General features: G+C 42.7%; 1 protein-coding gene across 3 annotated transcripts in view; it reads right to left on the bottom strand.

The window, feature by feature from the left end:
• LOC106586068 (protein unc-79 homolog) overlaps nucleotides 1-13572 on the bottom strand; it is a 53455-nt gene that overhangs the window by 25455 nt on the left and 14428 nt on the right. For all 3 annotated transcript variants that reach the window (XM_082973427.1, XM_045694096.2, XM_082973426.1), the window contains exons 12-23: nucleotides 12441-12670; nucleotides 12097-12268; nucleotides 11667-11897; nucleotides 11223-11413; nucleotides 10819-10942; nucleotides 10162-10305; nucleotides 9500-9715; nucleotides 9005-9232; nucleotides 8720-8870; nucleotides 8325-8404; nucleotides 8022-8170; nucleotides 7540-7697 (exon numbers count right to left, since the gene is read on the bottom strand). In XM_082973427.1, coding sequence (XP_082829553.1) covers nucleotides 7540-7697; nucleotides 8022-8170; nucleotides 8325-8404; nucleotides 8720-8870; nucleotides 9005-9232; nucleotides 9500-9715; nucleotides 10162-10305; nucleotides 10819-10942; nucleotides 11223-11413; nucleotides 11667-11897; nucleotides 12097-12268; nucleotides 12441-12670 — 2074 coding nt within the window. The remainder of the gene's footprint in view (nucleotides 1-7539; nucleotides 7698-8021; nucleotides 8171-8324; nucleotides 8405-8719; nucleotides 8871-9004; nucleotides 9233-9499; nucleotides 9716-10161; nucleotides 10306-10818; nucleotides 10943-11222; nucleotides 11414-11666; nucleotides 11898-12096; nucleotides 12269-12440; nucleotides 12671-13572) is intronic.

Below are 13572 nucleotides of genomic sequence, written 5' to 3' on the forward strand. Positions count from 1 at the left end.
CTGATGAAGTTTGTAAAAGGTTAGTGCTGCATTTAGCTGTTTTTTGATTATATGTGATGCAAGTGGTTGGTCGGAAAATGGCTATGAAGCTGCTTTTTACGATGGACTCATCTAACATAATCTAATGATTTGCTTTTCCTGTAAAACCTTTTTGAAATCGGACGACGTGGGTCGATTCAGGAGAGGTGCATCTATAAAAAAAAAATATATATATTCATTTTTTTTTTTTAATTATGATTTTTTTTTAATGCTAATTGGCGATATGATTTTTCGCTGGATTTTGATCCCGGTGACGGGATGAGACGCTGAAGAGGTTTGAGGGAATAGCTACACTGTTTGTATTCGGTCATGTTTCCGGTCACCTTGCCCTGATTAAAAGCAGTGGTTCGCGCATTCAGTTTTGCGCGAATGCTGCCATCAATCCACGGTTTCTGGTTGGGGAATGTTTTAATAGACACTATGGGTACAACATCACCGATGCACTTGTTAATGAACTCGCACACCGAATCAGCGCATTCGTCAATGTTATTGTTCGCCGCAATGCGGAACATATCCCAGTCCGCGTAATCGAAGCAATCTTGAAGCGTGGAGTCCGATTGGTCGGACCAGCGTTGAACAGAGCTGAGGGCGGGAGCTTCCTGTTTTAGTTTCTGTCTATAGGCTGGGAGCAACAAAATGGAGTCGTGGTCAGCTTTTCCGAAGGGAGGGCGCAGGAGGGCCATACTGTATTATTGACTATGTTTGTTTTACTCCATGTGTAACTCTGTGTTGTTGTATGTGTCGAACTGCTTTGCTTTATCTTGGCCAGGTCGCAGTTGTAAATGAGAACCTGTTCTCAACTTGCCTACCTGGTTAAATAAAGGTGAAATAAAAATAAAATAAATAAAAATGCCCTTGGGGGAATCCCCGTCGCCATCTTGGAGGACGGTCTAAATGATTAGCCAAGCAGGGAAGTTTGCAACGTAAGCCCCTCAGCCCTCGTTTTTAGTCAGCTTTGCGAATGTACAATTACGTTCACTCTGGGGCCTGACACTCCCCATAATTCAATTCGAGACGATTGTACATACGCTAAGAAAAGTCTGCGAAAACTTAAAAACAACATCAAGGGAGAAGTCAACACACAAGTGTAAGTAAAAATGAATGCAAATAAGTTAGAAATTGTGCTACTAATGCACATGACGGCACAAACACGTCTCGTAAAAAGTAAATATGTTGCTGTTTGGTTCTCTTTTGGAAATTATAGAAATAAAAAAATGTCCTTCTTCAGAAGTTCCAGCTAGGCAGGCTAACATTAGTTAGCTAGCAAATTAATTAGCTATCATACAGTAGGCGTATATTAATAATTATATATTTAATATAAGTAGACATGCACTCATAATTGACTGTAGCGCATATAAAGCACCCACAAGCTACCGGGGGCTGAAAACACAATCATCGCAGGATGAACAAGTGACGAATTTCCGGCCAAGGGTGGTCCATTTAAAAATCATTCCTTCTTCCCTCGCCCTGCAAGTGTATACTCGTCAGAAGTCATGATAAGTCATCAAAAGTGTCCAACAAATTTGAGGGCTGATGGGATAGGGTGTGTCATTTAAGTGTTAGGACTGTAGGCCTGGACTCAGGGGCTAGACGTACAGTTGAAGTCGGAAGTTTACATAAACTTAGGTTGGAGTCATTAAAACTCGTTTTGCAACCACTCCACACATTTCTTGTTAACAAACTATAGTTTTGGCAAGTCGGTTAGGACATCTACTTTGTGCATGACACAAGTAATTTTTCCAATGATTGTTTACAGACAGATTATTTCACTTATAATTCACTGCATCACAATTCCAGTGGGTCAGAAATTTACATACACTAAGTTGACTGCGCATTTAAACAACTTAGAAAATTCCAGAAAATTATGTCATGGCTTTAGAAGCTTCTGGTAGGCTAATTTACATCATTTGAGTCAATTGGAGGTGTACCTGTGGATGTATTTCAAGTCCTACCTTCAAACTCACTGCCTCTTTGCTTGACATCATGCGAAAATCAAAAGAAATCAGACAAGACCTCAGAAAAGAAATTGTAGACCTCCACAAGTCTGGTTCATCCTTGGGAGCAATTTCCAAACGCATGAAGGTACCACGTTCATCTGTACAAACAATAGTGCGCAAGTATAAACACCATGGGACCACGCAGCCGTCATACCGCTCAGGAAGGAGACGTGTTCTGTCTCCTAGAGATGAACCTACTTTGGTGCGAAAAGAGCAAGTCAATCCAAGAACAACAGCAAAGGACCTTGTGAAGATGCTGGAGGAAACAGGTACAAAAGTATCTATATCCACAGTAAACGAGTCCTATATCAACATAACCTGAAAGGCCGCTCAGCAAGGAAGCTGAGCTCCAAAACCGCCATAAAAAAAGCCAGACTACAGTTTGCAACTGCACATGGGGACAAAGATTGTACTTTTTGGAGAAATGTCCTCTGGTCTGATGAAACAAAAATAGAACTGTTTGGCCATAATGACCATTGTTATGTTTGGAGGAAAAAGGGGGACGCTTGCAAGCCAAAGAACACCATCCCAACCATGAAGCACAGGGGTGGCAGCATCATGTTGTGGGGGTGCTTTGCTGCAGGAGGGACTGGTGCACTTCACAAAATAGATGGCATCATGAGGATGGAAAATTATGTGGATATATTGAAGCAACATCTCAAGACATCAGTCAGGAAGTTAAAGCTTGGTCGCAAATGGGTCTTCCAAATGGACATTGACCCCAAGCATACTTCCAAAGTTGTGGCAAAATGGTTTAACCTCTCTAGGATAGGGGGCAGTATTTTCACATCTGGATAAAAAACGTACCCGATTTAATCTGGTTATTACTACTGCCCAGAAACTAGAATATGCATATAATTGTTTGATTTGGATAGAAAACTCCCTAAAGTTTCTAAAACTGTTTGAATGGTGTCTGTGAGTATAACAGAACTCATATGGCAGGCAAAAACCTGAGAAGATTCTGTACAGGAAGTGCCCTCTCTGACCATTTCTTGGCCTTCTACACTCTCTTTATTGAAAACTGAGGATCTCTGCTGTAACGTGACACTTCCTAAGGCTCCCATAGGCTCTCAGAAGGCGGCAGAACGTTGAATGATGACTTTGCAGCCCATGGCTGAAAAACAGTAGCGCATTTGGATAGTGGTTGATCTGAGAACAATGAGACGGGGGCGCGCGTGCACGTGAAGAGTCCATTTTAGATTTTGAGTCTTTGAACGGAAAGGACGTTTCCCGGTCGGAATATTATCGCTTTTTTACGAGAAAAATCACATAAAAATTGATTTTAAACAGCGTTTGACATGCTTCGAAGTACGGTAATGGAATATTTAGATTTTTTTTGTCACGATACGTGTCCGCGCGTCACCGTAGAGTCTTGAACACAAGAACAAAACAGAGGATATTTGAACATAACTATGGATTATTTTGAACCAAAACAACATTTGTGGATGAAGTAGAGGTCCTGGGAGTGCATTCTGACGAAGAACAGCAAAGGTAATCCAATTTTTCTTATAGTAAATCTGAGTTTGGTGAGTGCCAAACTTGGTGGGTGTCAAAATAGCTAGCCCGTGATGGCGAGCTATCTACTCAGAATATTGCAAAATGTGCTTTTGCCGAAAAGCTATTTTAAAATCGGACACCGCGATTGCATAAAGGAGTTCTGTATCTATAATTCTTAAAATAATTGTAACGTTTTTTGTGAACGTTTATCGTGAGTAATTTAGTAAATTCACCGGAAGTTTGCGGTGGGTATGCTAGTTCTGAACGTCACATGCTAATGTAAAAAGCTGGTTTTTGATATAAATATGAACTTGATTGAACAAAACATGCATGTATTGTATAACATAATGTCCTAGGAGTGTCATCTGATGAAGATCATCAAAGGTTAGTGCTGCATTTAGCTGTGGTTTTGGTTTTTGTGACATTATATGCTAGCTTGAAAAATGGGTGTCTGATTATTTCTGGCTGGGTACTCTGCTGACATAATCTAATGTTTTGCTTTCGTTGTAAAGCCTTTTTGAAATCGGACAGTGTGGTTAGATTAACGAGAGTCTTGTCTTTAAAATGGTGTAAAATAGTCATATGTTTGAGAAATTGAAGTAATAGCATTTCTAAGGTATTTGAATTTCGCGCCACGGGATTCCACTGGCTGATGAGTAGGTGGGACGATTTCATCCCACATACCCTAGAGAGGTTTTAAGTACAACAAAGTCAAGGTATTGGAGTGGCCATCACCAAGCCCTGACCTCAATCCTATAGAAAATGTGTGGGCAGAACTGAAAAAGCGTGTGCGAGCAAGGAGGCCTACAAACCTGACTCAGTTACACCAGCTCTGTCAGGAGGAATGGGCCAAAATTCACCCAACTTATTGTGGGAAGCTTGTGGAAGGCTACCCGAAACGTTTGACCCAAGTTAACAATTTAAAGGCAATGCTACCAAATACTAATTGAGTGTATGTAAACTTCTGACCCACTGGGAATGTGACGAAAGAAATTAAAGCTGAAATAAATAATTCTCTCTACTATTATTCTGACATTTCACATTCTTAAAATAAAGTGGTGATCCTAACTGACCTAAGACAGAGATTTTGTACTAGGATTAAATGTCAGGAATTGCGAAAAACTGAGTTTAAATGTATTTCGCTAAGGTGTACGTAAACTTCCGACTTCAACTGTATATCATTGTAAATATATATCTGGGACACTTCACAATTAGTATGATATGTTACGTTTCGTATGTTATGTAATTCATTTATGGATGTCCATTATACATTTCGTATGATATGTTACGAATTACAATTTGTATGATATTTACAAATTTGCAAAACGCATGATACAGTATGTTACAAATTCCAATTTGTTGTGCCTGACGTTAGCTAGGCTTGGGATTAGGGTTAGGAGATAAGGTTAGGGTTATGGTTAAGAGTTAGATTAAAGGGTTAAGGTTGGGGTTACGGTTAGGGGAAGGGTTAGCTAGCATGCTAAGTGGTTGCAAAGTAACTAAAAAGTAGTAAATAGTTGCAAAGTTGCTAATTAGCTAAAGTTGTCCGTGATGAGATTCGAACGAGTGACCTTGGGGTTACTATATGTTCGTTCGCCTTATACGCCCACACGCTGGAAATTGATTAATTCAAAAATGTAATGGCTTATTTGCAACCTGTGGCTTATTTTATGGATTAGAAGCTTCATAATGATTAGGTTGTTACAACTGTGGGACAGATAGGACACGGGACATCCCGGCAACTGGGAGAAAAAAATACTTTATATCGGCGCTGTGCCTGGTTGCCACTAGATACCACAGCCACAAAGTCATAAACCCCACCTATTTCTACAATTTCTCTTCTTAAAATGAGATTTTAAACCTAACCTTAACCACACTGCCAACTTTATGTCTAACCCTAACCTTAATTTAGGACCAAAAAGCAAATGTTTGTTTTCATGAAATCTTACGATATTGCCAATTTTGACATAGTGGCTGTGGTAACTAGTGGAAACCATGTGCCTGTTGGTCGCACGCGTATCTGCCATCTCATTGACTAGAATGGTCCCACCTGATCTTGCCTCCTCCTGACCGCCTTCCATTTTTGATGACATTTCTTTTCATTGTTAGAGTGGCCACTAGAGTACCTGGTCAATATAATGGATAATCTATTATGTGGGTCATAGTATTGCTTTGGCACCCAACTGATGTCTTTTTTTGTTGTTGATTTACACAGAAAAGTAAATGACCATACGTTTCAGAACAGATAATATGGGGCCATAATTAGATCATTAGAATTCATGATCATCATTATCCTATGACTCATGTGTGTACATGATCTGTAGTCATGACACATCATTTCCCTTAGCAATTGTTCTTGTTATTTTTCAATGTTGCTTTGCTTATGTAATCAATATCTACTTCTAATGATGTTTATGGTCAGAATATTTTAAATTAAAGAAATGTGAATGTAGCATACTGATATTATAATATTATATACTACATTTACATTTTAGTCATTTAGCAGATGCTCTTATCCAGAGCGACTTACAGTAGTGAATCTATATATTTCATACATTCTCTTTTTTTTTCCCCCTGTGCTGGCCCCCCGTGGGAATCGAACCCACAACCCTGGCGTTGCAAACACCATGCTCTACCAACTGAGCTACAGTTGGTGCGCTGCGGTGCTCTGTGACAATGCCACAATAAAACATTTGGATCTAACTTCAAATATATACAGTACCAGTCAAAAGTTTGGACACACTTACTCATTTAAGAGTTTATCTTTATTTTTACTATGTTCTACATTGTAGAATAATAGTGAAGACATCAAAACTATGAAATAACACATATGGAATCATGTAGTAACCAAAAAAGTGTTAAACAAAATATATCTTTGCCTTGCACACTCTTAGCATTCTCTCAACCAGCGAAACGTAACAGTCTAAAAGCAGTTCCCAGATATGCTGAGCACTTGGCTGCTTTTCCTTCACTCCTTCACTCTGGGTCATTGTCCTGTTGAAAACAAATGATAGTCCCACGAAGCACAAACCAGATGGGATGGCGTATCGCTGTAGAATGCTGTGGTAGCAATGCTGGTTAAGTGTGCCTTGAATTCTAAATAAATCACTGACAGTGTCACCAGCAAAACACCCCCACACCATCACACCTCCTCCTCTATTTTTCACAGTGGGAACCACACATGCGGAAATCATCCGTTCACCTACTCTGAGTCTCACAAAATGACACGGCGGTTGGAACCAAAGTTCTCAAATTTGGACTCATCAGACCAAAGGACAGATTTCCACTGGTCTAATGTCCATTGCTTGTGTTTCTTGGCCCAAGCAAATCTCTTCTTCTTATTGGTGTCCTGTAGTAGTGGTTTCTTTGCAGCAACACAACTCATCATAGCGCTTGATGGTTTTTGCGACTGCACTTGAAGAAACTTTCAAAGTTCTTGACATTTTCTGGATTGACTGACCTTCATGTCTTAAAGTAATGATGGACTGTTGTTTCTCTTTGCTTATTTGAGCTGTTCTTGCCATAATATGGAATTGGCCTTTTACCAAATAGGGCTATCTTCTGTATACCACCCATACCTTGTCACAACACAACTGATTGTCACAACACAACTCGAACGCATTAAGAAGGAAAGAAATTTCACAAATGAACAAGGCACACCTGTTAATTGAAATGTATTCCAGGTGACTACCTCATGAAGCTGGTTGAGAGAATGCCAAGAGTGTGCAAAGCTGTCATCAAGGCAAAGGGTGGCTACTTTGAAGAATCTCAAATCTCAAACATATTTTGATTTGTTTAACACTTTTTTGGTTACTACATGATTCCATATGTGTTATTTCATAGTTTTGATGTCTTCACTATTATTCTACAATGTAGAAAATAGTAAAAATAAAGAAAAACCCTTGAATGAGCAGGTCTGTCCAAACTTTTGACTGGTACTGTACGTAAACACACACACACACACGGAGACACACACACGTACGGTGAAGCATCCTATATCAATCACCTGCTTCAAAGCGTATCTTCCAGTCCTTGCTGTTGAAATTGCTGTCCACCAGGTTCCAGAAGATGTCTGCTCCATGGGAGAGGGAGAGGGCATGCAGGAGCTGGGGCACGGCCAGGGAGGCCAGCTGGCAGAACTCGGACTTCAGCATGGTCCACAGTCTAGAACATACAGGTATCACAGGAGACACACACACACACACACACACACACACACACACACACACACACACACACACACACACACACACACACACACACACACACACACACACACACACACACACACACCTGGCTGCTCTTCACATTTTTGATGATCCAGTACAACTTTCATTAAGATGATGATTGACAATTTCAGTTGCTACATGTAGCTACATCTCATGGCTCAAGTCATGTTTAAAGAAAGTACTCGCAAAGATATCTGTAGAAAACCAACAAGCTATGTGTGAAACTGCAGGAGGGGCCCCATGCAGTGACTGTGATGACCTGGGAATAAGCATCTTTTCCTGGATGTAGGCCAGGAACTGGGGGTGGTCCTTACGGGCCAGGTACAGACACTCTCCGTGGAGACACAGGATCTTCAGACAGTTCAGCATGTTGAACAGGATATTAGGCTCCTCAAACTTGGACATTTCCTACATAGATGAACAGAAGGTAGAGTTCATTTCCTCACTCAATCTTTTCTAATGAGGAGATTATTTTCTTTGATTACGCATCTATTATTTAGATAGTTTATATCTGTACATTACAAGATGCTTTAACACTAGATACAGGTGGACTAGCAGGTACCTGCAGAATGGTGTATATTAGCTTGAGAGACACAGGGAGCTGCTGGTAGGAAAACTTCTTGTCAGGATTATTCTTCATTGCTGTAGGACAGAAAGCATTGATATAAAACAGAGAAATACCTAGCAAAGGAGAAACTATGGAGTGTTTCCTTTTCATGTTGCACACTGCCTCTGAACTGTTACAGAGAAGTGTTCATTTCATATTTTTCACAATCATTGGCTTCAGGTCAAACAATACATTTGGGATTACATTTTTATAATAATGAGGTGTTTACACCGACACAACTGAGCATTGTTCTGCTTGTGTTTCATCAGATCTATATCAATGCATTGAGACATTCTGTACTCATTTTAAAACCCTTCCAACCCAAGCCTTAGGTTACCATGGATACATACATGGGTTGTCAGGAGAGTCACTTTGATTGGTAGGGTTGTCAGTGTGTGTGCTGGTAGGTTGGTCCCCTTCCTCTGTCCCTCCCTTTGTCCCTTTTTCAGGTCCAAACACTTGAGGCAACAGCAATGTGTCCTCCAAGCCATCTGTTGGCTCCTATAGGGAAGACACAATCATGTCTATTGACAACCAAATGCAGTAAGAATTACCAACCACTGAAAAACAATTGGGATGCTTCAGGACATCCATCATGTTGTTTTTACAGGAGTGTGTGTGCTTGTGTGTCTCACCACCAGATGTATCTCCTCCCTGGGGGTGAGTCTCTCTAGGAGCTCACAGCCCAGCTGGTAGCATAAGATGCTAGACTGGCACAGGCTACACTCCAGGGCCTTCTCATCCTTCTGACAGGTGTGGGTGCCACCCCACGGGGCCTGGAAGACATTGTTTATGATGCCCACGATGTCTTTCCCCAGGCTGCTTTCCAGAACCAGCATCACGCCGTCATCCTGGAGCTCCATCTGGACAAGGAACCAACACAACAGGTTGAACAGGAGAACCCAATAGAAAGTGGGATGGAACTGAACTTGGTGGATGTGACGTATTCAATGAGGCATTGTAAAATGCAACAAACAGTAGTGTATAACTGAACCCATGTCTGGAATGTGCCTTCCGAGCTTCAAAGTAATACATTAATATACAGCACACACTTCCTTGCTCACATGCAAACAAACACACCCATTCAGCACACAAACAAAATGCACATTCATGCTCAAAGACTTGGCCACCTGTTTGAGGATGAGGTCAAACATGAGGATGAAGCAGCTCAGGTTCATGTCATCATCGTCACAGTCCAGGTCCAGGGCACAGTGTCCTGTAGCATGGCCTAGGTTCTTAAAGGGACTGCAGTGCAGGGGGCTTCGGAATGGGCTCCTGAACGGACTGGGGAATGGGCTCAGGGTGTTGTGCTGCCCAAGACGGCCTGGATCTGAAACCACGCTTTCCTAGGGACATCACGCACGCACCCACACACACACAAACGTCTCATTGTTTCATATTTGTACTATCCTTAGAATTACCCTCCAAGTTATCAAGGTGTATTCAGGCGTAGAAATATACAACAAATATACTGTGGATAGATGAGCTGAAGGCTTTAACTTTCAATGATAAATCTGAACGATGGCAAAACTTAATTAAGCCCCTTAAACAGGACTATATTTAGACTTCAGCAGTTACCATGACAACGCACGGGCTGTGGATGGTTGACAATAAAGGGTAGCTAGATAACAAGAATTCTCCTATTGTGGATGTAAACTGTATCTCTCCTGAGCTCATTTGTTCTTCTGTTACTGTTCATTGATAGAAAGGAAATATATGAGCGATAAGAGCTTTTTTCTTTGGCATTGAGGTTGTTTTGCATGGGAGTTGATGACATAGTATGACATCTCACCCTCCGAGCCTCAGTATTTTCCCCAGTTAGATTTGAGACGTGAGCCTTCCTCTGATTGGCCAGTTCCTTCACAGAGTTCACCCCATCAGAGAACATCCCGACCAACAGCTGCAGAGGCACCACAATGTCCAGCTCTGACAACACCTGGGTCCACCCAGACACACACACAAACAAACACACCAACAGATACACAAACACACAAAGATGCAGACCAAACTCATACGCACCCACAAGACACATTAATGACAAAAACAGGTTTACACACGCACATATGAAACACACAAACAAACAACAGAGATGTTAAGAGAGGCAAAAGACAAGACACTAGAATGTAGTACACATACTCCTGTAGTGCTGCTTTGAGTGTGACCTATATAGTCAGATTGAATTACTTTGGTGTCTGTAATCACAGTCATGACAGAAAACGTGAAAATCCATCCATGTACAAATAGGACAGCAGACTGTGAGTGGAATCAAAATCCCTCCTCTCTCCCTCTCAGAACTCTGGTCTCATGCTAACCGTGTGACCCAGTTCGATATTCAGTAAAGCCCCTGCCCAGGCACTCACACATCATGACAACCTGTTCATTTCACACATGAAATCAACCACTCAATATGAAATGGACACTCGTAAAAAGCCACAGGCCTTATACTCACATGCAGCCAGAGCAGAGCCTGCTCCTGCACAGAGGCTGGGTAGCCTGAGAACCTGCAGCCAATGAACCCAAACATCTCCTCCATGGAGAAGGGCAGGGGGCACAGCTCAATGTCAAACATCTTGCTGCAGGGAGAACAGAGGGGAGAGGTGGGGAAATGCTTTTAGAGCTGAGGCTTAGTATAGCGTCTCTCTCAGGTGTAACAATGGAAACTAAACAAGTCTGTTTTCACTGTCAACCCATGACTGTGTGTTTCACATAGTCACATTACATTTCACATAACATTCAAATTGTCTCATAAGAGAGAAAATTATTTCTGCGTCAACAGTAACCATAGGAACCCATTGACGTAGAGGAGGCAGTACAGTGAACTGGGCGACTTGGAGGAAGTTCAGTATACAGTACCTGAGCACCTCTCTGAACTCCTTGAGCTGCTGGTCAGGCACCTCAGTGCGGATGGCCTCCAGCCACTCTGGCATGAAGCACTCCCACAGCGGCTGGCTGATCACGTTGTAGGGGATCAGGCTCAGGATCCTGTTCAGCCCCTCTTTCAGCTGGGTCACCGTGTTGCAAGACTTATCCCAGTAACCCCCCACCTGGGGATATGGGTGCATAGACACATACACAAGGTCAGGTATAACCATGGAGGGTATTCACCAAGGAACACAACCATCACTTGTTGTCCCTACAGTGCGCATTGCCCCTAGAAAAACAGTCCTAACCCCATACTACCCTACACCCACCATTACACCCTACAACCCCTCACGAACACCCCCTGAAGCTCAACCACCTTAACCCTCCAACACCTCTCCTCCTCCCCCTCTCCATCCCTCCCCCGCTCCTCCTCACCCTGGCGAACTCCACCGGCTTGGGCAGCAGGCACATCACCATGACGTCGAAGCGTACGTCACACACGGTCTTCAGCCACTTGGTGACAAACTGGGGCTTGAGCTTCTCCACCAGGGAGCCCACCTCGTCATCCATCATGTAGGCTGTGGAGTGGAACCACTGGAACACCATGCTCACCAGCCGCGCCAGGCTCTCTGTGGGCGTGTTCTCACTGGGGGTGCACAGGCTCACCTACAGGGATGGGGGCAAGGATGGAGGGTATCATGGTCAGTCAGGGGCTTCCAAGATTGGAGAGAGATACGGTTAAAGCATTAAAATGTTGCACTATGAAGAGAGTACAGCCCGGGCTGGTAATAAGAGCCCAGACAGGTGTGTCAACATCCTAATCTCACTACTGCGATAGTGAGTGATAGACCAGCGAGCCACGCACCAGGAACCAGATGCCAAACTGACTGAGGAGCCTCTGGTCGTGCTGGTCGTCCTCTTTGTTGTCGAAGTCGATGTTGTCAAGGGAGTGGTGGGAGGCAGACAGGCCCATCTGACGACGCCTGTTCAGCTCAAACTCACGCAGCTCCGCGTGGATCTCCGCCTCCTTCAGTAGGCTGATGTTGGTAGATGGTTGGAGAGAGGGGGAATCAAGAATGAGACAGACAGAAAGACAGAGGGAGATAGATAGATGGATAGTGATAGAGAGATAGATAACTGGTTGAATTCAGTGCAATTGTGAAGCATACGGTTGTTTGCCTGTAATGTCTGTGATGCTGTGATGTTTACCTGATAACAGCCTCCACAGTGCACACCAACTCCTCTGCCCCACACTCGCGGGTGTTGATGGGAGGGGGAGAGGTTTGGTAGAGATGGGTCTCCGCCGCAGCCCCCGTCTCGCTGCTGTGGTGGTTGACATGGCAACGCTTGCAGTAGCGGACGGGCCGGTTGCCATGGCGCCCACAGCAGCCAGCTGAGAAGCAGGTGACAACCGCCCTCCTGACATGTGAGCTACAGTTCTACAAGACAGAGCGGGGACAATGAGAGGACAACAACTCCTCCTATCATTTTAATATAAAAATGTTATAAAAATATAAAAATGTTAATTATTTTGTTTACAGAAATCTAAACTGTTTGCACCATTTAAAGGGAAATTTCGAACATTTTCAACTTCTCAACATCTCCAGCTCCACTGCAACATCAACATATAAGAAAATTGCGTGTTTTTATGTTTTGTAGTAAAAAAGACAGAGGAAGATAAGTGTTTCCAATGACATCATCAACCAATTAGTAGATAATTAGTAGGAAATACCTTCTCATAATTGGTTAAAAACACACAATGCACACTGATGATGTCATTGGAAACACTTACACTGAATATACCACCTTTGCCCTCAGAACAGCCTCAATGCGTTGTGGCATGGACTCTACAAGGTGTCCAAAGTGTTCCACAGGGATGCTGGCCCATGTTGATTCCAATGCTTCCCACAGTTGTGTCAAGTTGGCTGGATGTCCTTTGGGTGGTGGACCATTCTTGATACACATGGAAACTGTTGAGTGTGATAAACCCAGTAGTGTTGCAGTTCTTGACACAAACCGGTGCGCCTGGCACCTACTACCATACCCCGATCAACAGCACTTCAATCTTTTGTCTTGCACATTCACCCTCTGAATGGCACATGTACAAAATCCATGTAAATTGTCTCAAGGCTTAAAAATCCTTCTTTAACCTGTCTCCTACCCTTCATCTACACTGATTGAAGTGGATTTAACAAGAGACATCAATAAGGGATAATAGCTTTCACCTGAATTCACCTGGTCAGTCTGTTTCATGGAAAGAGCAGGTGGTCTTAATGTTTTATATACTCAGTGTATATGTTTTACTACAAAACATAGAAACGCACCATTTTCACATATGTTG

This window comes from Salmo salar, chromosome 01 (assembly GCF_965601325.2).
Source record: "Salmo salar chromosome 01, fSalSal1, whole genome shotgun sequence".
Lineage (NCBI taxonomy): Eukaryota > Metazoa > Chordata > Actinopteri > Salmoniformes > Salmonidae > Salmo > Salmo salar.